A 27273-nucleotide genomic window follows, 5' to 3' on the forward strand; every position below is an offset into this window, starting at 1 on the left:
TGAACACATCACAAATTCCTGCTGGGAAGGCAATGACAAACCACCCAGTATAACCCTTGCCAAGAAATTGCTTGGACACACCGGCACTCTTTAACAGAGCATGATACACCAGAATGAGAATTACATCACCAGAATGAGAATTACATCACCAGAATGAGAATTACATCACCAGAATGAGAATTACATCACCAGAATCAGAATTACATCACCAGAATCAGAATTACATCACCAGAATCAGAATTACATCACCAGAATGAGAATTACATCACCAGAATGAGAATTACATCACCAGAATGAGAATTACATCACCAGAATGAGAATTACATCACCAGAATGAGAAATACATCACCAGAATGAGAATTACATCACCAGAATGAGAATTACATCACCAGAATCAGAATTACATCACCAGAATGAGAATTACATCACCAGAATGAGAATTACATCACCAGAATGAGAATTACATCACCAGAATGAGAATTACATCACCAGAATGAGAATTACATCACCAAAATGAGAATTACATCACCAGAATCAGAATTACATCACCAGAATGAGAATTACATCACCAGAATGAGAATTACATCACCAGAATGAGAATTACATCACCAGAATGAGAATTACATCACCAGAATGAGAATTACATCACCAGAATGAGAATTACATCACCAGAATCAGAATTACATCACCAGAATGAGAATTACATCACCAGAATGAGAATTACATCACCAGAATAAGAATTACATCACCAGAATGAGAATTACATCACCAGAATCAGAATTACATCACCAGAATGAGAATTACATCACCAGAATGAGAATTACATCACCAGAATGAGAATTACATCACCAGAATGAGAATTACATCACCAGAATGAGAATTACATCACCAAAATCAGAATTACATCACCAGAATGAGAATTACATCACCAGAATGAGAATTACATCACCAGAATGAGAAATACATCACCAGAATGAGAAATACATCACCAGAATGAGAATTACATCACCAGAATCAGAATTACATCACCAGAATGAGAATTACATCACCAGAATCAGAATTACATCACCAGAATCAGAATTACATCACCAGAATGAGAATTACATCACTAGAATGAGAATTACATCACCAGAATGAGAATTACATCACCAGAATGAGAATTACATCACCAGAATGAGAATTACATCACCAGAATCAGAATTACATCACCAGAATGAGAATTACATCACCAGAATGAGAAATACATCACCAGAATGAGAAATACATCACCAGAATGATAATTACATCACCAGAATCAGAATTACATCACCAGAATCAGAATTACATCACCAGAATCAGAAATACATCACCAGAATGAGAATTACATCACCAGAATGAGAATTACATCACCAGAATGAGAATTACATCACCAGAATGAGAATTACATCACCAGAATGAGAATTACATCACCAGAATCAGAATTACATCACCAGAATGAGAATTACATCACCAGAATGAGAAATACATCACCAGAATGAGAAATACATCACCAGAATGATAATTACATCACCAGAATCAGAATTACATCACCAGAATCAGAACTACATCACCAGAATCAGAATTACATCACCAGAATCAGAATTACATCACCAGAATCAGAATTACATCACCAGAATGAGAATTACATCACCAGAATAATAATTACATCACCAGAATCAGAATTACATCACCAGAATGAGAATTACATCACCAGAATCAGAATTACATCACCAGAATCAGAATTACATCACCAGAATCAGAATTACATCACCAGAATCAGAATTACATCACCAGAATCAGAATTACATCACCAGAATCAGAATTACATCACCAGAATCAGAATTACATCATCAGAATGAGAATTACATCACCAGAATGAGAATTACATCACCAGAATGAGAATTACATCACCAGAATCAGAATTACATCACCAGAATCAGAATTACATCCCCAGAATCAGAATTACATCACCAGAATCAGAATTACATCACCAGAATCAGAATTACATCACCAGAATCCGAATTACATCACTAGAATCAGAATTACATCACCAGAATGAGAATTATATCACCAGAATCGGAATTACATCACCAGAATGAGAATTACATCACCAGAATCAGAATTACATCACCAGAATCAGAATTACATCACCAGAATCAGAATTACATCACCAGAATCACAATTACATCACCAGAATGAGAATTACATCACCAGAATGAGAATTACATCACCAGAATCAGAATTACATCACCAGAATCAGAATTACATCCCCAGAATCAGAATTACATCACCAGAATCAGAATTACATCACCAGAATCAGAATTACATCACCAGAATCAGAATTACATCACCAGAATCAGAGTTACATCACCAGAATCAGAATTACATCACCAGAATGAGAATTACATCACCAGAATGAGAATTACATCACCAGAATCAGAATTACATCACCAGAATCAGAATTACATCACCAGAATCAGAATTACATCACCAGAATCACAATTACATCACCAGAATCAGAATTGCATCACCAGAATCAGAATTACATCACCAGAATGAGAATTACATCACCAGAATCAGAATTACATCACCAGAATCAGAATTACATCACCAGAATCAGAATTACATCACCAGAATCAGAATTACATCGCCAGAATGAGAACTACATCACCAGAATCAGAATGCCATCACCAGAATCAGAATTACATCACCAGAATCAGAATTACATCACCAGAATCAGAATTACATCATCAGAACGAGAATTACATCACCAGAATGAGAATTACATCACCAGAATGAGAATTACATCACCAGAATCAGAATTACATCACCAGAATCAGAATTACATCCCCAGAATCAGAATTACATCACCAGAATCAGAATTACATCACCAGAATCAGAATTACATCACCAGAATCCGAATTACATCACTAGAATCAGAATTACATCACCAGAATGAGAATTATATCACCAGAATCGGAATTACATCACCAGAATCAGAATTACATCACCAGAATGAGAATTACATCACCAGAATCGGAATTACATCACCAGAATTAGAATTACATCACCAGAATCAGAATTACATCACCAGAATCGGAATTACATCACCAGAATCAGAATTACATCACCAGAATGAGAATTACATCACCAGAATGAGAATTACATCACCAGAATGAGAATTACATCACCAGAATCAGAATTACATCGCCAGAATGAGAACTACATCGCCAGAATGAGAACTACATCACCAGAATCAGAATGACATCACCAGAATCAGAATTACATCACCAGAATCAGAATTACATCAACAGAATCAAAATTACATCATCAGAATGAGAATTACATCACCAGAATGAGAATTACATCACCAGAATGAGAATTACATCACCAGAATCAGAATTACATCAGCAGAATCAGAATTACATCCCCAGAATCAGAATTACATCACCAGAATCAGAATTACATCACCAGAATCAGAATTACATCACCAGAATCCGAATTACATCACTAGAATCAGAATTACATCACCAGAATGAGAATTATATCACCAGAATCGGAATTACATCACCAGAATCAGAATTACATCACCAGAATGAGAATTACATCACCAGAATGAGAATTACATCACCAGAATGAGAATTACATCACCAGAATCGGAATTACATCACCAGAATGAGAATTACATCACCAGAATCGGAATTACATCACCAGAATGAGAATTACATCACCAGAATCAGAATTACATCACCAGAATGAGAATTACATCACCAGAATCAGAATTACATCACCAGAATCAGAATTACATCACCAGAATCAGAATTACATCACCAGAATGAGAATTATATCACCAGAATCGGAATTACATCACCAGAATCAGAATTACATCACCAGAATGAGAATTACATCACCAGAATCGGAATTACATCACCAGAATCAGAATTACATCACCAGAATCAGAATTACATCACCAGAATCGGAATTACATCACCAGAATCAGAATTACATCACCAGAATGAGAATTACATCACCAGAATGAGAATTACATCACCAGAATCAGAATTACATCACCAGAATCAGAATTACATCGCCAGAATGAGAACTACATCACCAGAATCAGAATGACATCACCAGAATCAGAATGACATCACCAGAATCAGAATTACATCACCAGAATCAGAATTACATCACCAGAATCAAAATTACATCATCAGAATGAGAATTACATCACCAGAATGAGAATTACATCACCAGAATGAGAATTACATCACCAGAATCAGAATTACATCAGCAGAATCAGAATTACATCACCAGAATGAGAATTACATCACCAGAATCAGAATTACATCACCAGAATCAGAATTACATCACCAGAATCCGAATTACATCACTAGAATCAGAATTACATCACCAGAATGAGAATTATATCACCAGAATCGGAATTACATCACCAGAATCAGAATTACATCACCAGAATGAGAATTACATCACCAGAATGAGAATTACATCACCAGAATGAGAATTACATCACCAGAATGAGAATTATATCACCAGAATCGGAATTACATCACCAGAATCAGAATTACATCACCAGAATGAGAATTACATCACCAGAATGAGAATTACATCACCAGAATCGGAATTACATCACCAGAATGAGAATTACATCACCAGAATCAGAATTACATCACCAGAATGAGAATTACATCACCAGAATCAGAATTACATCACCAGAATGAGAATTACATCACCAGAATGAGAATTACATCACCAGAATGAGAATTACATCACCAGAATCAGAATTACATCACCAGAATCAGAATTACATCACCAGAATGAGAATTACATCACCAGAATCAGAATTACATCACCAGAATGAGAATTACATCACCAGAATCAGAATTACATCACCAGAATCAGAATTACATCTGGTCGCAATGCTTTGTGGGCAATGTTCATTCAAGGTTGGTGTTGGCTTTGCGGTTAAGGTGGCTGGCTAGAGATCTTCGGGTCCTGAGTTTGAGCTCCTGTTATGCCGTTGAATTAACACCATGTGAGTTGACTCAGCCTGTCATCCTCCCCCGCCCCCGCCCCCCCCCCTCCCACCCTCCTGGTCTAACTTCAGACGACTGGCCCTCTTATTTGCTACTCCAGTGAGCCTTTGCCATCTATTTCCAGTCTGTCCAGTTATTCTTGAATTTTGTGACAACTGTCGTTCTTCCAATTTTATTTGTACTATTTGTTGGTGTTTGTTGTATTTGCGACTCCAAAGCACAAATTTGAAATGCAAATAAAGTTTCTGCATCTTCATCTCCTGTACGTTATTAGTGGGGCGGCTTAGCCCAAATATTCAAAAGAATTGTGCATTTTGTGATACAAGCACCAAATTTGGCACAAATGTACATTAATATGTTGCGAACATTTTCAGATATTGGGCCACTTGAAATTCCGTAATTTTTTTTTTCAAATTTTTTCAAATTTCGTAATTTCAAATTTTTCGGGTGACACCGTCACAATTTCGGTCTTCGAGGCCGGCCGATAGGCAAAGTGTGACCGGAAGGGACGAGGTTCTCCTGACCACGTGGCCCTCGATCTGGGAAGCGAGAGGCGTTCCATTAGTGGACGCGCCCCTCACGCCCGACTTTTGGGCGGCCCCGGCAGGCCGTTTGTTTTGACGTTCCGTGACAGGCCCCGCACCCCCACCTCCGGGCCGACCGGAAGCTTGTGCCGAGTACATCATACCTGAACAACTCAGTGAGGCAGAACACAGCAGTGCACACCAGGGTGACCCCTTCAGTGCATAAACCAATTAACCTGTCCACTGCAGGGCATATAGAAATGAAGTTATTTTCTGCATATAATAATAATATAAGTTCAGTTCTATATAACAATTTCTGTTATCACCACTACCACTACAACTACCACTACTACAAGCTTTGTCTGGAATTTTGTGGACTAACAGACAAACAGACATACAGACAAGCTGGGATCAAAACATTACCTCCTTCCACCATTGAGTGTCGAGGTAAACATCATGGAAATTATAGCATGCCCTAGATTTAATTCATGCTTACCCGTGTATTTGCTTCACTGGTTCACAAGGTCTTTTGCATACATGTAATTCAGACTCTCGTCTTCATTGCTGACCACACAATGTTCGCAACATATTAATGTACATTTGTGCCAAATTTGGTGCTTGTATCACAAAATGCACAATTCTTTTGAATATTTGGGCTAAGCCGCCCCACTATATCGGCCGGCCTCGAAGACCGAAATTGTGACGGTGTCACCCGAAAAATTTGAAATTACGAAATTTGAAAAAATTTGAAAAAAAAAATTACGGAATTTCAAGTGGCCCAATATCTGAAAATGTTCGCAACATATTAATGTACATTTGTGCCAAATTTGGTGCTTGTATCACAAAATGCACAACAGGTTTGCTATGCTGCTACACTATATTGTGTAGCAATCTCATGGAGATGTTGAACAGCATGCAATGCCGCTCCACTCAGGTCATCATGCCCCCTGGATTACAACAACTGGAACGGGCCTTGATTCAGATCGTCACTGAGCTCGTGGACTACCTGAAAACTCTGCAGCCCTTTAAGGAGCGTATGCATCACCTGGTCAATGTCATCCAGCAATGGAACCTCACAGGATCACTTGGAGACAATCAGGTGAGACTGACCTGCGTATTTCCGATTACTATACCAGGACCAATTCCTCTGACAATTTTCGAAAGTGTTTTTTCAAGGAGCCAATGCACTATTTCTCCTTGATTCATCAATTACAGGTGAGTATTTGATCAAAGCAAAATTATTTAATTGGACTGTCTTAATTACTAATTTTGTTATATGACTGTCCAGGATTCCCGTTTTCAATGGGTCGTCAGCCTGTGTGCCCGCGCAGCGAGAGACAAGGTTATACAATTGCTTTTATGTGTGTGTTTGTGTGTCTGTCTGTTCAGGCAACAACCGTTTTATCACTTTGGTTTTTGTCTTCAGATTTTCAACAAACCTTTATTATCAGAATATGAAGAACATTAGAAAATAAAATTTCCTTTTTTGCTGTTTTCGTCGAGTTTAGTTTGAGTACAAAGCAGAAGCATCCTAAACCAAAGCTTTCAGAATCATTGGAATCTCCCGCGATGAAGCTATCTCCGAGTGCCTTTCACTCACTCACCGCAGGCAGGTTGGTGGTCTTTCCGTCTTCTACCGACTCCTCTCCGGCCTTGCCCCCCCCAGCTCTCTCTGGGCTCTGTCCCCCCAAATATTCCTACAGGTCGCACAAGATCTGCCTGCAACCCTCTTATGGTTAAACTGCCAAAATCTCGGCTCTCTGCTCACCTTCACTCTTTCATTCCTCTTTTCTCCCGCCTCTGGAACAAACTCCCCCACTCTCTTCAATCCCACTCCTCCCTCCAGGTCTTTAAAACAGCTGTTCACCACCATCTCTTATCTTCCCTCATCCAAAACCTTGATCTTTTCCACCCCCATTAATTCACCCTAGATCCACTCCTTTTTTTCTTTTTTTTTGTATACAGGATCGAGGCTCGTGAAAGAGCTAACATTTATCACACAAACAAATCAAACAGACAAACAAACAAAGTATATAAAAAGGGGAACGGTAGACAAGATGGGGAGAGAAGGGGAAGCACATAAACACAACATTTGTGAGGGACATCGGGAATGTGTGGGAGGGGAGAGGGCTTGGGGGGAGGTGGCGTGGGAAGGGGGGGGGGGGTGGGAGGAGTATAAACACAAGGACACCAAGGACTTCTAGGAAAGAAGTTGGTATTTCAAAAAAGAGGATTTGGGGTGAAATTAGCGGGGATAGAAAAGATCAAGGTTTTGGATGAGGGAAGATAAGAGATGGTGATGAACAGCTGTTTTAAACTGGTGGTGAACGTTTTTTAAATTCCGACTTCCTTCCTTGAAGTTCTAGCAGTGTCCATGTGTTTTATACCTCCCCCACCCCCCTCCCCTTCCCATGCCTCCTCCCCCCAAGCCCTCTCCCTCCCACAGATCTCCCGATGTCCCTGTTCTCTACTGTTGTACTTGTGTGCTTCCCTCTCTCTCCCCATCTTCTTTCCGCTTCTTTTATTATACGTTTTTTTTATGTGTCCATTTGTTTTTTGTGTGATTAATGTAAGCTCTTACACGAGCCTCGGTCATGTATACAAAAAAAAAAAAAGTGGACGAGCTTTGCATTTTGGGATGTTTTCTAGTTATTCTTTTTTATAATCGAGTATGATTTGAAACACCAGCAGTAGAATGAATGCAGTATAAATGTACTCCCTAATGCACTCTCCCCCCACCCCCCCCCCCTGCCCTGAGAGGGGCTTCACCCATACCACACCACATAAAGTAAACTACTGTACCATGTCATTTCACGGTCTCGGATGCTTCAATAGAGAGGTCAATACAAGTCTTCCCTCTCCCTCCCCCCCGCCTTTCAGGGTTAGGAGGTTATCCTTCCTTTCCTCCACCCCCATCTTGGATCTATTTGTTGTTACGAAATATCCCCTTCCACACCCCCTACCAATACCTTTCTGAAGTCTCTAAGTAACCCATGATCGGGTGACCAAACGTGAGTGTGTGTGTGTGTGTGTTTGTGTGTGTGTTTGTGTGTGTGTTTGTGTGTGTGTGTTTGTTTGTGTGTATGTTTGTGTTCGTGTGTATGTATGTGTGTGTGTGTATGTACGTGTTTGTGCGTGTGCATGTATGTACGTGTTTGTGCGTGTGTATGTATGTATGTGTTTGTGTGTATGTATGTGTGTGTTTGTGTGTATGTATGTGTGTGTTTGTGTGTATGTTTGTGTTCGTGTGTGTGTGTGTGTGTGTGTGTGTGTGTGTGTGTGGGTGTGTGTGTGTATGTACATGTTTGTGCATGTGTATGTATGTACATGTTTGTGCATGTGCATGTATGTATGTGCTTGTGTGTGTGTGCATGTATGTACGTGTTTGTGCATGTGTATGTATGTGTGTGTTTGTGTTTGTGTATGTTTGTGTGTGTGTATGTATGTGTGTGTGTGTGTGTGTGTGTGTGTGTGTGTGTGTGCATGTATGTACGTGTTTGTGCATCTGCATGTATGTACGTGTTTGTGCGTGTGTGTGTATGTTTGTGTGTGTGTGTGTGTGTGTGTGTGTGTGTGTGTGTGTGTGTGTGTGTGATTCACCCCCTCCTAATTTTTCTCATTTTGTTGCCACCTGAGCTTATTTCATACAACAACAACAACAACAACAACAACAACAGGCATTTTAAGGCCATTTTCCCCGCAAGAGTGGGGGTTAGCCTTGCGGTCCCCATGACAATGTTCTCCATTTTGCCCTATTTTCTGCATCTCCCCTTGTTAACCCCCTTGCCCGCATTTCTTCTTCGACCATCTTTAGCCAAGTCTTTTTCTTTCTTCCCCGTCCTCTACTTCCTTCTACATTCATTTCCATCACTCTTTTCAACCAGTTACTTTCATCCTTCCTCAACACATGACCAAACCATCTCAACCTGTTTCTCTTCACAGCATCAATCACAGGCTCTATCCCCATCATCTTTCGCAATTCATCATTTGTCTTCCTCTCTCTCAACGATACTGCACAAATCCACCGAACCATTCGCATTTCCACCCTTTCCAGCCTTCGTTGCTGCTCTACGTTCATTACCCATGTCTCACTCCCATAAATCATAACACTTCTCACACATGCAGCATACACCTTTCCCTTCAGCTTCAATGACACTCCCCTCCTCGTCAGCACGCCACTCAGTTCCCGAAACTTCTTCCATGCATATCTCACTCGAGCAACCGTTGCCGAGTCTGATCCACCTTCTCCATTCAGCATGTCTCCAAGGTAACAAAATGTTTTCTCACCTTCCATCTCCAAGATCACGCCATCTCCAAGATCCAACTCAACATTTCCTCCATCTGCAGCTCCCTCTGTGCACACCTTACATTTGAATGTAGCTGCCACACTGGTTAATGACCCTCTCAAACCACTACATTTTTGATGAACCCACTCAGTGCACATTGTACATTGAATGGAATTCACTCCGACACCCTTCCTGCACACAGCACACGGCCACTTCCCAGTTCTTTCCACCTCACCACATGCTTTACCACTTGCCATCACCTTCATTTTTCCGATATTCACCTTCAGACCTTTTGTCTCCATACATTCCTTCCACTTGCTCATCTTCTCCTTCAGTCCATCCATACTTTCTGCAATCAACACCAGATCATCTGCATACAACAACTCCCACGGTAAACCCTCCTTTACGTTCTGAGCCAGCACCTCCATCACAGCTACAAATAGTAGTGGACCTAGTACCGACCCCTGATGCACTCCCACCTTCACCTCAAACCCACCACTGTTCCCGTCCTTCATCCTTACAGCTGTGCGCGCTCTTTTGTACATTGCCATCACTACTCTGATCAACCATTCCCCCACTCCTAACTTCCTCAATGCCCATGCCACTACTTCACGTGGAACCCGATCGAATGCTTTCTCCAGATCAACAAACCCAAGAAACAACTTGTTCCTCTTCTCCCTATACTTCTCCTGCAACTGCCTCACAATAAAAAGTGCGTCTGTCGTTCCTCTTCCTGGCATAAATCCAAACTGCATTTCATCAATCTTCACTTTCTTCCTTATCCTCCTCTCCAACACCCTTTCCAATACCTTCATTCCATGCTGCAATAACTTTATCGCTCGGTACGAGCCACACTCCAGAGGGTCACCTTTCCCCTTGTATAGAGGGACGAGGGTACTCAGTTCCCAATCCACTGGAATGCGGCCTTCTTTCACCACCAGATTGCAGATCTCTGTCATTCTCTTCACATCCCAATTTCCCGCTACCTTCAACATATCTCCCACAACTCCCGTCGGCCCTCCCGCTTTTCTACTCTTCATTGCTTTTATCGATTCCTCAACTTCCTTCTCGGTTATCTTCTCTGCCGGTCCTAAAACTGGGTTACTCTCTATGTTGCCATCCCATTCATTCTCTGCATTCAACAGCATTTCCATATATCTCTTGCATCTTCCTTTAATTCCATCTGGGTCCACAACGATTTGCCCCACTTCATCCTTCAAGCAACTCACCCCCATCACATCACACCTCTCTTTCGCTATCTGCTTTGCAATCCTGAATACCGCTCTCTGCCCCTCTTCTGAATCCAAGCGTTCTCCGAACATTTTCCTACATGCCTCCTGCGCCTTTGCTACCTCTTTCTTTGCAGCCTTCTTGGCTGCCTTATAACTTTCATGTTCTGCCTTTTCTGCCCCCATACCCTTCGCCTTCTGCCACTCCTTGAACTTCTTCCTCTTCTCGGCAATCTTCTTTCCAACTTCATCATCCCACCACCATGTTTCCGAGTGCCTCGGTGGTCCTTTTGTCCATCCACATACCTCACCAACGGCTCCCAACAGACTATCTTTCATTGACATCCAACCACTTTCAAGCTCAACCACATCAGCCTCTACCATACTCAGCCTCTCTTTTAATGCCTCCCTCTCTGTCACCTCTTTCACCCTACACACCTTCATTCTCGGTTGGTGCTTCACCCGCCGAGCTCTCCTCGCACCTTTCACCCTTATGTCGCAGACAACCAAGTGGTGCTGTGAAACGGCCTCCTCCCCCGGGATCACCTTTGTGTCCCGGAGGTGCCCCCTATCTCGCCTACGCACCAGCAGGTAGTCAACTGTTGTCGTCGACCCTCCTGACGTGTATGTAACAAGCTTATTATCCTCTTTCTGGAACTGAGTGTTACAAATCAACAAATCAGCTCCATCAGCAAACTCCAAAATCCTTTCACCTTCTCCATTTCTCACACCATATCCGTAACCCCCATGAACTCCCTCAAAACCATCCATACTCCTTCCCACATGTCCATTTAGGTCTCCTCCTACCACAACAACTTCCTTATCTTTCACCTTTTCCATCAGCTTCTCCATAGCACACCATAACTTGTCCTTCTCTTCATCGCTCCAACCAACCTGCGGAGCATATCCCGAGATGATGTTCACCAAGAGCTTTCCAATCATCATTTTCACTATCATCAACCTTTCACTCACTCTAGTCACACTCACCACACTGTCTACAAACTCCTCAGAAAACAGGACACCAACACCAATCACGCCCTCCGGGCACCCTTGCCACACAAACTTGTATTTCTGTCCCTGCCTACCCTTCACCATTCTCACACCACTTCCCTTCCATCTCGTCTCCTGCACACAACATATGTCCACTCTTCTTCTGACCAATACTTCCACCACTTCTCCTGATCTCCCTGTCATTGTCCCTACATTCCATGTCCCAAATCTCAGAAACCGATCTCCACGTCGGGCATCAGACGTTTCGTCGTCATAAATGGAATGATTTCCATCCTATCTTCGATCGGGTTTCCCACCTTGAGTTTTGACGAGAGGGAGTGGGGTCCCCCACGGGGTACTTCGGGCTGTACCCTGCCCATTTGTAGTCGTAATTGTCATGGTTCTCTTTTTGAGGCAATGTTTTTATGGCCGGATGCCCTTCCTGACGCCAACCCTTTTAGTCGCCTCTTACAGGGATACGGTGTACCTATTCTAAACCGGGGTACACACCGGGTGTTATTTCATAATGCTTACAAATCAAACTTGATATATAGAGTCTTCACAAACTACTCCAAAGTGATAAAGTATTAAAAAAATACAGATAAAATGTGATTAAGTTAGATTAACAGAGTATATTGGATGATTTTCAGTTACGTAAGTATTCAAACCCTTTGCCTATTTAACACCAAATCATTTCAGGAGTAAATTATTTGTTTGAAAATTTACAAAACAAGTTTAATAGCTTTCACCTGCATGTAATCGTCCCCACTTATCCAAGGAATTTTAAGGTGTAACTCATTTGGTCAACCAACAAGGCAAACGTGAAGTCCAAGAAGTTCTCCAACATAATATGCCGAATGCGCCCCGGAAATGCCGTGCTCGAGGATGTTATTTATTTGGCATGGGGCTGTGTACTTTTTATTTATCTGTACTTGTGTTGTTTTTTTTTGCAGTCTGGCCGACGTCGACGGAGTACCAAAACATACAGAGTTACTCCCCGAAACATGGTTGAAGCAATTTGCTCTGGCAATTCCCAGCCTGTCATTGACCGTGTGCACCGTACGAGCCAGCGGACACTTCCAAAGGAAGAGGCGCTCACACAAAGACTGTCTCAAAACATGCTCCCTAGCAACACAAGTAAGGCTTCATCCAATGCGGTCGTGTCGTGTCGAATTCGCTATTACTATCCTGATCTTTTGCCTATTCACTAGTGACCTTAGTTTTGCGCATCTTTTTGGGTTGGTAAAGGTGTTTTTTCAATTGTTTAACACTCAAACAAAATAATTTGCTCACATTTTAGGGATGTTATTTTCCCCTTTGCCATAACCTATTGTATTTGTCTCCCCAGCCCCTTTTTGCGAAAGTTTTTACAATGACATCAGGTTAGAAGGTGCATTCGTTTGGAGGTTTGTGGAGCCCATGTTGCTGGGCCAGGTCATCTACACACCAGACACACCTGATGTCCGTTTACTGCTCAACAAGGTGGGTATATCTCTGAGCACTTGAGTAAACAGAGTAATTACCCTGCGCTCGCGAAGCGAAAGGCAGGGTTAAGCATCCGTGTCCGTCCATACGTACGTGCGTGTCTCCATTTAAAAAATTCATTTTCTCGGCAATCGTTGGTCCGATTGACATGAAATTTTCACCATAGGAGGGACTCCTCCTGTAGAATATTTTAGTGAATATTATGACGTCACAGGTCATGTGGTACGAGCGCAATCTTGGAAAAAGGCAAAAAACTTTGCACCTCTATATCTCAAAAACAGCTGCACAGAAATAATTGAGACAGGTCTCATTGCAAAGAACTCTCCATGCGGAATAACATATGTGAATGATGACGTCATAGGTGCCGCCGTTATGACGTCATAATTCAACAAGTAAATAACTTTATCCGATCAGGATGAAATTTCTTGAGCATCTTCTCGGTATAAATTGATGCAGAAATAAAATTATAATGACATCGTAGGTCACATGGTTCGGACGCCATATTGTTTTGAGTGAAAAACCACTAAAGTCCAATTTTCTCCTAAACGACTGAACAGATCAAGGCCAAACTTTGCAGGCAGAATCGCATACCCATGACGAACAAAAAAGCGAGAATGACGTCATGCGTCACATGGTTTCGGAGTTATGACGTTTTTAAGCATAAACTTTTAAAACAAAGCTCCTCCCTCATTTGTGATCCTTTCGAGGGGAAACTTCACAGATGTGTTCAGCCTATCAGTCTACTAAAATCGCCTTTTTGTAATTTGCGATAGGTCACGTGGTTTGGCAGATATAAATAATTAAACGAAAAAATTAAAAAATGTATAACTCTTGAACCGCTTCATTGATCGATGTGAAGGTAGTAGAGGTAATGAAGTGTAACATGTGTGCAAAATTTCAAGATGATTGGATGTACGGTCTAGAAGCTAGAAGTTGTTATTGCGTGAAGAAGAAGAGTCGTCTAGAGTGGGCATGGAATTAATTATCACACTGCAAATGGCGAGCAGGCAAAGTACGGAGCGACCTCACGGGGTAATTTTGACCCAAAATAAAATTCTGATTTCAGATTTGTCGATCGCTGAGGTATATTAACACAGGACCAAAACAGATTTGGCAAAATTTCGACGATTTTTGACGAAAATATAACATTTGTTTCTGCATTTCAGTAAAGTAAAGCGTGTGCTGTCAGTATTTAAAAAATTGAAACGTGGCTCATTGTAAATAACTCCATATGGGGAATAGGTGATGTTAACGATTACGTCATTGGTGCCATATTTATGACGTCATAATTCGACAGGGACAACGCTTAGTCTGATCAGTTTGAAATTTATTGAGCATGCGACAATTATGCGACAATATGCGACAATTATTTAGAGAATATAAATTTATGATGTCTTCGCTCACATGGTCTGGCAGCCATATTGGATCAAAAAAAAAGAAACGTTCAAAAATAGAAGAGTTGGCTCACACCAAGTTGACTGCGTAGGGTAAGTATTCTATGAATACCATCTAGTTCTAGTAGCAACAGATTGAAATTCTCGCAAAGATATTTTTTGGTAGTTGGGAAGATCTTTGGTGTGGAAGAAAAAGCTTCCAAGACGTTCAGATTCCGAGTCAATTCTTTATTCGACTGCAATGGTAAAGCTCTCCAAGCCCCTGCCAGGAAACCCCGTCAACCCAAAGTTAAAGCATATTCACGTATTACAAAACCAAGGGTAAAATTATGCTGGTACAGATCCATATTCATAACTGAAGGTGAGGGCACCACCTGCATAACAGGAAAGGCTCAGGTCTGACTTTTGGATGACCAAAAGGTCTTCATGCCGATTGAGCATCTATACTTGTTGGCAGTACCTTCCGTTTTGCCTCCTGAAATGCTGTTTCCCATTTACAGGCAAACTCAACATTCCTTAAGTTTGATGAATTGAGGCAGTATTCCGAGCTCTGGCTGAGCAGCAGAAAATCACTGGAGGACTCTCAGGAAAGCCTACATCTGCTGAAGGTAACTCATGATGGTTTTTCCCAGGTATCGATATTGAGTTTAATGATACGCTGATGAGGCCATTGGTGGATCGAGTAAATTTGTAAATCGTTGAGTAAATAACTAATCATGTGTGGATGGGCCAAATGTTTCTTTTTATGACATTTCCATTTTTTGGAATGTGTCTTTCAAGTTATTTGAAATTGATTTACTTCTTTATGCAATTTTCACAGAATGCTTTGGAAAATTCCTTTGTGCAAGGCCTTATACAAAGCAAGCTGATGATCAATCCGAAAAAACTGCTTTCTGATCTAAACCAGTACAGTAAGTTTACTGATTGACTATTCTGAACATTTATCATTATATATACCAAGTGTGCTCGAGTTACAGCAACCTAAATACTGTGATGGTTCCTGCAACCATAGAACTCGGGAATTTTTTATCATCCAAACCCAGCATTACTGTTGGACGATCACGATAGTCCAGAGATACATACTCACCTCTGAGGTGTCTATCCTGGGTTGGACTCTCGACCCAACTATGTGAGCTGTCATCGTGGGGTTTCGCAGGCATGACGAGGCATCAATGTGTGTGCCTCGAATGGGACATTAAACTGGCCGCCTCATCTGCAAGCATTAGGTGGTGAACGTCAAAGACGCCACGGTGTCCTTCATGAAGAGTAGGCCAGCCATCACCGACACCTGGCAAAATTTACAATTCCACCCGAACTGATATGAAAGTAATGACAAACCGTTGTCAATAAATGCCAAATGCCCCATGCCAAATAAAATGCCAATAAAATGCCCCATACCAAATAAATAAACACATCCTCCAGCGTGCGACATTTCTGGGGCACCTTCGGCACCCGGCGATGCCGCAGTGCAGCACATGGAGACGGAATTTGGGAGGAAGCCAAGTACAATAATTGATTGAATAATTGTGCAATTAAAAGAAATAAATAATAACCATAAAATAATTATTTTCTTAATCAAGTGGCTAATAGCATACCTAAACCACGATTCCTTCATCCGAATCTGTAACCGACACATTCACACGACGCGTCTCCGCAATCTGTTTCAAACTGACCAAAATTTTGCAAACACACTCCCCGGACCCCAATGCAGTGATTGCCGCTGCAGGTGGATATAATACCCAGTGCTGAGATTGCTTCTTCCACGTTGGATCACTAATCTGGAAACCTTCACCACAACGCAGCATTACCTGATTAGGTCACAGGGAAATGGACATGTAATTATTCAGCATTTATATTACTAGGGCATGCCCGTACTATATCTATATCTAAAATTATATCCCCCCCCTCTATTTACATGAAATGGTTTGGTCCAAAGCGAACGGCTTGCGAGTGGTGACAATCCCCCCCCTCTATTTACATGCAATGGTTTGGTCCAAAGCGAACGGCTTGCGAGTGGTGACAATCCCCCCCCTCTATTTACATGCAATGGTTTGGTCCAAAGCGAACGGCTTCCGGAGTTTGGTAAAGAAATCGCCATCGCGTGCACAAACGCGCAGGAAAGCGAATGAATCGCAAATTCGTTTTTATTAGTTGTAAAACATCGTTTAACGCCAACATAGTTTGCAAACGTGAAATAAATGAATACGCTCTCAAATGTGCCATCCGAGGCAGAGTGTGCCCGCCACGTTCGGCACACGCGATAGTTCGCTGCTCTCTGATTGGTTGAATCGTTTTTTGGACATAGCTCGGTAAGTAATTGTCCGATTAATATGAAAACTTGAAAAGGCACATCCTCGGGTCCCCAGCAATATACCTGGCAAGTTAAAAGTATATCGGACCCGTGGTTGTCGAGAAACAGCGGTCACAGACAAACGTACAGACAGAGATTACTGGAATTATAGATAGATGAGAGGTTTGTACCTCATTTGCATCCGATGATGTCACAAAAATTATTCACATCAACAACATTGACGTGTTTAGCTTTTATGGCAGAGAGTATAGATTCACATAGGTCAGCAAAATCATCCCTGTGTGACCAAAAATATTATCAGCTTCATGAGCTTCTGACATATAAATCGAAGAAGAAGAATTTGTTATTGTCATTTATGCCATGCACATAGTAAAAGCAGACATTTTGTCATATTTATTTGGGATGTGTCATTTGTCCTTTATTGCGACAAGATTACTAACCTGAAAACTGAGTGAGATGTGGAGTTATGTGTGCTGTGCAGCAAATCTCAGTGAGAACGAATTGGCTGGTACCGTGCTCGCCATTACTGCACTCTCTGAATTCATGGTGAATGTGAGCGACTGCATTCTGCTCGATCGCTTCCGGGGAGTGAGCGATGAAACGTCACTCGCCAGCCGGATCCACGATCTTCAGCTCAAAAACAAACACATGGCCAGTGAGTTTGTGACTTATCGCAGATACCGTAAAATGGGGTGAATAGGGACAGCAAGGTGAATGGGGACACAAACTGAAAAAAAGTTCGGAATCTTTTTTTGCTGAAAATTGATAACCATACTGATTTGTTTATATTTGGGTTGAAAGTGTTCTCTTGTTTTTTTTAAAAGCAACTTATAGTCCCTATTAACCCCATATATGGGTTAAATAGGAATAAATAGGATTTTTATGGCTGTCCCTATTCGCCCCGTTTTACGGGTGAATAGGGACAGTCACTAATACAAAAAAATAATAATCAAGAAACAATCCTGAGTTTCCAACTTATTGCTAAATTGATAGCTCAGATGGATGCACATAATACGCACCCATAATATAAACCACGGTGCCAATGAAAAAAAAAATGGGATAAAAAGTTTCTCCAAACTGTCCCTATTTCTTGATTATTATTTTTTTGTATTAGTGACTGTCCCTATTCACCCGTAAAACGGGGTGAATAGGGACAGCCATAAAAATCCTATTTATTCCTATTTAACCCATATATGGGGTTAATAGGGACTATAAGTTGCTTTTTAAAAAAACAAGAGAACACTTTCAACCCAAATATCAACAATTCAGTATGGTTATCAATTTTCAGCGAAAAAAGATTCCGAACTTTTTTTTCAGTTTGTGCCCTATTCACCTTGCTGTCCCTATTCTCCCCATTTTACGGTACGCTTCTTTATCATCGTGGATTCTACATGTGCCACTACTTTTGCTAGACCATATTTTTGTTCTTCATTATGTCAATTTATTTGCTTTTGTTACATTAGGGGTAAAATAGAAAAATTCTAACACTTCCCACAAACAGGAAGAAAATGGCACTAATAATATGATTTGGAATTGAATACTAAAACATGAAGATGCGTCATAAAAGTATGAATGATATCAAAGCCCATAACAAATGAAACATTTAATGTTATCTTTTTTGAATTTTTTTGAATTTGAAATTTTAAATGCTTTATTCACATGTAGTTTGTTGAATGACGTAGTTCACATTTTATATATTTTTGCAGAAATCAAGGCTCATGGAAGAGCTGATAACAGAGGGGTGTTAGCGTACGAGCCAATTCTTTTTAGGGGTGGAAACAGATTTACCCAAATTATGGCTATTTTGCCCAAATGTACACTTTGCTGGCACACAGATGTACTCCAGGAAGTTCAAACATCCGTGACACGCATTCAAGGACGGATATACGACATTTTGAAAGTGTCGTAGTGCTTGATGGCGGGCGAAACCTCGGGAGTCGAGCAAAGTTGCTTCGTGCCAGATCTATAATAAATTCGATAATTATCATATTTTTCTATTATTTTAACCCCAAAAGGATTCCGATTAATTAATTGCAAAAATGGTCAAATATATGACAATTCACGTGAGTTTTTACATCACAGGCACAGGCAACATCACAGTCATCGTGATACTTTTATGCCCGAATTACAAAACTATGGTGCGCCGGCTTTGATTGGGGGGGGGGGGGACATTCGCCCCCCAACCCCTCACCCATACACACCTGCAGAGGGATGAACGCGTCACATCAAAAAAGAAAATTAGGGGAATCAGCAGACAGTAGATGGAAAATTTGGCAAGGAACAAACACAAGTAGGGACTTGCAGACATGGCAAGAAAACAGACGGGATAAGTCGGCAAAAAAAGAAAGTCAGGAAAAGCTGACAACAGGATTGTGCAATTGCAGAAACCTTGATCTTGATCTCCCATCCAAAACCTTGATCTCTTCTACCCACCTTAATTCACCCCAAATCCACTTTTATTTTGAAATACCGCCTTTTTCTTTCCTGGAAGTTCCAGCAGTGTCCATGTGTTTTATACTTTTCCACCCCCCCCCCCCCACCCTTCCCCCGCCTTCCCATGCCTCCTCCCCCCAAGCCCTCTCCCTCCCACAGATCTTCCATTGTCCCTTTTCTCTGCTGTTGTACTTGTGTGCTTCCCTCTCTCTCCCCATCTTGTCTCCCGCTCCCTTTTTTGTATGTTTTGTGTGTCGGTTTTTTTGGGGGGGGGAATTGATGTTAGCTCTTACACGAGCCTCGATTTTGTATACAAAAAAAAAAAATTGCAGGTAAACTAGAGAGAAGCGTTATTGAGAGAAGATGAAGATAAAGAACAAGGGGATGTCACGAGATGACAATGATCGACTGGAGGGAAGAGCATGACTAGACAAACTCAGGGAGTTGAGTCCTTAGTCGGGAGAAGGCAGGGAACAAAAGAATGGAGGTGAACAGTTACATTCAATTTGGGGAACAAGGTGTGGGTTCTTGAAGAGGGAGGTAAGGGGTCCTTTTGGAATTGGCGAAGTTTATTAACAATTTTAATGGAGTAGTAATTAACGCAATATTGCATAAATAATACACTGGATGCTACGCACCGGTACATCCGAATTGTTCATGTTAGAGCAACTAAAAATGTATAGTTCTACAATGATAAATGATGACAATACATCCAGGAGCATCTTCACTTGTATTCAAACCCTGGCCGAGTCATTCCCTGGCCGAGTCATTCCCTGGCCGAGTCATACCGAAGACTTTACATATGGTACGTGCTGTGCTGCTTCCTTTCTTGACCCTCAGCATTTAAAGGATTGAGAGAGCATGGACAAATATCCATATATTGGCAACCATTGTTCAGGCTTGATTGACCGAATTGTCTGCTCCCGTGTTGAAGCTCCTTGTAAGGAATTGTTATTATTATAGCACAAGAAGTAAACTGAGGAAAGGTTCTTGCAAAAATGAAAGATGGAAAACATTTGAAATCAATGTCAAGGTAATGATATTGAAATATTCTATCAAAGGGAGAGATGGTGTCATGGAATTTAAATAATTAAATTAATTATTTTAAAAAAACCAATGTCCCCACCAACCAGAAGATTCCTACAGAGCTTAATACCCGGAGGATTTCACCTGGAAAAGTAGAGATATACATCAAAGAAAACGTCATGCAGACACACCAAATACACCAGCATACACAGTATCAGTATCAGCATACAGTATCGACAGCCGAGCGAAATCCTAAATTCTGAACTCAAGGCAAGTTCCTTTACATTGGCTGGAAAGAAAATAAATGGAATTGGGAGGGGCAAGTAGTGGGAGGAGCAAAGTACCAACTTCTAATCTGGTGTGTGGGTGTATCTCGGCATAAGGAAGAACGCTATTGAAAATTGGGTCGCCATGTCAAAATCCAAGATGGCCGCCACCATATATGTCTGAAGCTTGTGAGCGGAATATCTTGAACAATAAGCGAACTACTAACTTCTAATTTGATGTTTGGGTGTATCAAGGCATAAGGAAGAACGCTATTGAAAATTGGGTCGCCACGTCAAAATCCAAGATGGCCGCCACCATATATGTCTGAACATTGTGAGTGGAATATCTTGAAAAATAAACCAACTTCTCACTTCTAATCTGGTGTGTGGGTGTGTCTCCAACCCACTCGCAAATATTATCGACTCTTCCATGTTTTCTACGTCTTCCACTTTGTCAACTCGCATCACTTCACCGACGGGGGACCGAGGCGTAACGCTTGTTACTTTAGAACTTCCTGTATGAGTTTTGCAAGCACATGTCTGTAATTCATTCATCTTTTAACATTATTGTTCACAGGATTTGAGCATTTTGCTAGTTGACCAGTGAGGGTTATCATATTGTATTGGAAATTCACACATATAGTAACATGAGAACTTAATAAGTAGTGATACTAGTGATACAACTAGTGGTGATACAACTTCAATCAACAAAGATTAATGTTAAAACTTCAAACTTGCACGCTATTTCATAAGAAAGTCCTTATTTAATTTATTACTGCATCAATTACAGGTATTTATTTTCCCAATTGTCATATAAGAGTTGTCTATATGATATACGGCTTAGTAAATGACTCAAATCAACTGCATAGCAATTTATATGATTTAAAAGCAGCCAAAGATTAATTATTACTTGGGTATATGAAGATATTAATTTTTTTAAACTCCAACCAGCTATATTCTGCAATCTTCACTCGAGCTGTCTTATGTCAGTGGAAAATGCAAAACTGTATGTGCATTTTATGGCATAAGGCGCCTGGCGTTCTGTCCAGGTGGGAGGTCTTTATCCTATTTGACCAGTAAATCCCAAGGAATTATCATATAGAATATATGGACATATTTGTGTAAAAAAAAAACCACCTTTAGAGGCCATTTTTCACACTACCACACCACACCTGTGTAGTATCAGAAAAAGTATAAACGTATGCCTGGGGGAAAGAGCTGTACACGAGGTCGTTATTTGGGATCGGCTTTTAGGATTTTCTGCACCTTCTTGAATGCAGACGAACTTTTGTTCCAAACCCTAATAAACTATAAGCTTTCCTTTAATTATGAATCATTCATTTGGATTATTTGATTCAGATTGTTTAAATCATTGCTGTTGTGGTGGCGACATGAAAACCCCAATTTTACCCAATGCCAGAGATAACTTGCCGACGCGAAGACTACTTTTAACTACTTGATGGAAGTCATAAAAAAAGAGACTTCCACAATGGTAAATGCAAATCAAAACCACGTTGTTTTTTCTCCTACTTGTCATCCAAACACTCTCCATCAGGTGTCATCTTCCACGAAGTTCCGACCAACAAGAAGCCATCTCGACGCCTCAACTACACGATACGTCTCGGCATCAACACCGTAATGCCGACAGACCGAGTGGAGGACCTTATTTGGGGAATTGGACCGGTCACGCAGCGCTCAAAAATGAACTATCAGTGGCCATTCCTGCCCCTCCAAGATATGTTTGAACGTGCTGCTGTGGAAGTCCTCGTGGACCGTCCAGTTGATGAACCCCTCGTACAGACCCAACCTTTCCCTTTCCCCTGCCACGTCTCGGATAGGTAATTCGAAAGCGGATGCGCGACAGTATTACTATTCACGCAAATAACCAATGGTGTGCACCTTTTTGGGATGCACTTATCCGTTAAACAGTATTATTCGTTGATGCAGGTTGTCATGATTCATCCAGTCGAATTAAATCGGTAAAAGTTTATTATTGGAAAGCTGGAGTTGCACAAGTCGGTACAGAGCCGCCTTGTTCACGGCAGGTATTGAAGTGTTGACTCACTCATTCCCTTGTTTATTTTTATAACCTTTTTTTACTTCAGCTTTGTGAAACATATTGGCCTGTCACTTCCCCTCATCATGATACTGGCTTGGGTCCTGGTCGTACCTTACACTGCAAAGTGCCTCGTTGAAGAAGAAGAGATGAAAGTGAAGCAGGTGAGTACTTCGTCCGCTTTGATGAACAACATTATACGAGCACACCTGATGTGAAATATCAACACCACATTACACTACCACACCTGATGTGAAATATGAACAGCATCACACTACCACTCCTGATGTGAAATATGAACAACATCACACGACCACACCTGATGTGAAATATTAACAGCATCACACGACCACACCTGATGTGAAATATGAACAACATCACACTACCACACCTGATGTGAAATATTAACAGCATCACACTACCACACCTGATGTGAAATATTAACAGCATCACACTACCACACCTGATGTGAAATATGAACACCACATTACACTACCACACCTGATGAGAAATATGAACAGCATCACACTACCACTCCTGATGTGAAATATGAACAACATCACACGACCACACCTGATGTGAAATATTAACAGCATCACACTACCACACCTGATGTGAAATATGAACAACATCACACTACCACACCTGATGTGAAATATTAACAGCATCACACTACCACACCTGATGTGAAATATTAACAGCATCACACTACCACACCTGATGTGAAATATTAACAGCATCACACTACCACACCTGATGTGAAATATTAACAGCATCACACTACCACACCTGATGTGAAATATTAACAGCATCACACTACCACACCTGATGTGAAATATTAACAGCATCACACTACCACACCTGATGTGAAATATGAACAGCATCACACTACCACACCTGATGTGAAATATGAACAGCATCACACGACCACACCTGATGTGAAATATGAACAACATCACACTACCACACCTGATGTGAAATATTAACAGCATCACACTACCACACCTGATGTGAAATATGAACAGCACATCACACTACCACACCTGATGTGAAATATTAACAGCATCACACTACCACACCTGATGTGAAATATTAACAGCATCACACTACCACACCTGATGTGAAATATTAACAGCATCACACTACCACACCTGATGTGAAATATGAACAGCACATCACACTACCACACCTGATGTGAAATATGAACAACATCACACGACCACACCTGATGTGAAATATTAACAGCATCACACTACCACACCTGATGTGAAATATGAACAACATCACACTACCACACCTGATGTGAAATATTAACAGCATCACACTACCACACCTGATGTGAAATATTAACAGCATCACACTACCACACCTGATGTGAAATATTAACAGCATCACACTACCACACCTGATGTGAAATATTAACAGCATCACACTACCACACCTGATGTGAAATATTAACAGCATCACACTACCACACCTGATGTGAAATATTAACAGCATCACACTACCACACCTGATGTGAAATATGAACAGCATCACACTACCACACCTGATGTGAAATATGAACAGCATCACACGACCACACCTGATGTGAAATATGAACAACATCACACTACCACACCTGATGTGAAATATTAACAGCATCACACTACCACACCTGATGTGAAATATGAACAGCACATCACACTACCACACCTGATGTGAAATATTAACAGCATCACACTACCACACCTGATGTGAAATATTAACAGCATCACACTACCACACCTGATGTGAAATATTAACAGCATCACACTACCACACCTGATGTGAAATATGAACAGCACATCACACTACCACACCTGATGTGAAATATGAACAACATCACACGACCACACCTGATGTGAAATGTGAACAGCATCACACTACCACACCTGATGTGAAATATGAACAGCATCACACTACCACACCTGATGTGAAATATGAACAGCACATCACACTACCACACCTGATGTGAAATATGAACAGCATCACACTACCACACCTGATGTGAAATGTGAACAACATCACACTACCACACCTGATGTGAAATATTAACAGCATCACACTACCACACCTGATGTGAAATATTAACAGCATCACACTACCACACCTGATGTGAAATATGAACAGCACATCACACTACCACACCTGATGTGAAATATTAACACCATCACACTACCACACCTGATGTGAAATGTGAACAGCACATCACACTACCACACCTGATGTGAAATATGAACAGCATCACACTACCACACCTGATGTGAAATATGAACAGCATCACACTACCACACCTGATGTGAAATATGAACAGCATCACACTACCACACCTGATGTGAAATGTGAACAACATCACACTACCACACCTGATGTGAAATATTAACAGCATCACACTACCACACCTGATGTGAAATATTAACAGCATCACACTACCACACCTGATGTGAAATATGAACAACATCACACTACCACACCTGATGTGAAATATGAACAACATCACACGACCACACCTGATGTGAAATATGAACAGCACATCACACTACCACACCTGATGTGAAATATTAACAGCATCACACTACCACACCTGATGTGAAATATTAACAGCACATCACACTGCCACACCTGATGTGAAATATTAACAGCACCACACTACCACACCTGATGTGAAATATTAACAGCATCACACTACCACACCTGATGTGAAATATGAACAACATCACACTGCCACACCTGATGTGAAATATTAACAACATCAAACTACCACACCTGATGTGAAATATTAACACCACATTACACTACCACACCTGATGTGAAATATGAACAACATCACACGACCACACCTGATGTGAAATATTAACAGCATCACACTACCACACCTGATGTGAAATATGAACACCACATTACACTACCACACCTGATGTGAAATATGAACAACATCACACGACCACACTTGATGTGAAATATGAACAACATCACACTACCACACCTGATGTGAAATATGAACACCACATTACACTACCACACCTGATGTGAAATATGAACACCACATTACACTACCACACCTGATGTGAAATATGAACAACATCACACGACCACACTTGATGTGAAATATGAACAACATCACACTACCACACCTGATGTGAAATATGAACACCACATTACACTACCACACCTGATGTGAAATATGAACAACATCACACTACCACACCTGATGTGAAATATGAACACCACATTACACTACCACACCTGATGTGAAATATGAACAACATCACACGACCACACTTGATGTGAAATATGAACAACATCACACTACCACACCTGATGTGAAATATGAACACCACATTACACTACCACACCTGATGTGAAATATGAACAACATCACACGACCACACCTGATGTGAAATATTAACAGCATCACACTACCACACCTAATGTGAAATATGAACAACATCACACTACCACACCTGATGTGAAATATGAACAACATCACACTGCCACACCTGATGTGAAATATTAACAACATCACACTACCACACCTGAAGTGAAATATGAACAACATCACACTACCACACCTGATGTGAAATATGAACAACATCACACTACCACACCTGATGTGAAATATTAACACCATCACACTACCACACCTGATGTGAAATATGAACAACATCACACGACCACACCTGAAGTGAAATATGAACAACATCACACTACCACACCTGATGTGAAATATGAACAACATCACACTACCACACCTGATGTGAAATATTAACACCATCACACTACCACACCTGATGTGAAATATGAACAACATCACACGACCACACCTGATGTGAAATATAAACAACATCACACTACCACACCTGATGTGAAATATTAACAGCATCACACGACCACACCTGATGTGAAATATGAACAACATCACACTACCACACCTGATGTGAAATATTAACAGCATCACACTGCCACACCTGATGTGAAATATTAACAGCACATCACACGACCACACCTGATGTGAAATATTAATAGCATCACACTGCCACACCTGATGTGAAATATGAACACCACATTACACTAGCACACCTGATGTGAAATATGAACAGCACATCACACTACCACACCTGATGTGAAATATGAACAGCACATCACACTACCACACCTGAAGTGAAATATTAACAGCATC

General features: G+C 41.0%; 1 protein-coding gene across 1 annotated transcript in view; it reads left to right on the forward strand.

Annotated features, from left to right (window-relative positions):
* Nucleotides 1–27273, forward strand: part of LOC137429501 (uncharacterized) — a 278822-nt gene that overhangs the window by 152885 nt on the left and 98664 nt on the right. Inside the window, exons 28-35 of the mRNA XM_078781105.1 lie at nt 6531–6695; nt 13055–13238; nt 13450–13583; nt 15481–15588; nt 15801–15891; nt 17773–17946; nt 22572–22854; nt 23122–23236. Of these exons, the coding sequence (XP_078637231.1) occupies nt 6531–6695; nt 13055–13238; nt 13450–13583; nt 15481–15588; nt 15801–15891; nt 17773–17946; nt 22572–22854; nt 23122–23236 (1254 nt within the window). The remainder of the gene's footprint in view (nt 1–6530; nt 6696–13054; nt 13239–13449; nt 13584–15480; nt 15589–15800; nt 15892–17772; nt 17947–22571; nt 22855–23121; nt 23237–27273) is intronic.

The sequence above is a fragment of the Myxine glutinosa genome, chromosome 6, assembly GCF_964187855.1.
Source record: "Myxine glutinosa chromosome 6, kmMyxGlut1.1, whole genome shotgun sequence".
Lineage (NCBI taxonomy): Eukaryota > Metazoa > Chordata > Myxini > Myxiniformes > Myxinidae > Myxine > Myxine glutinosa.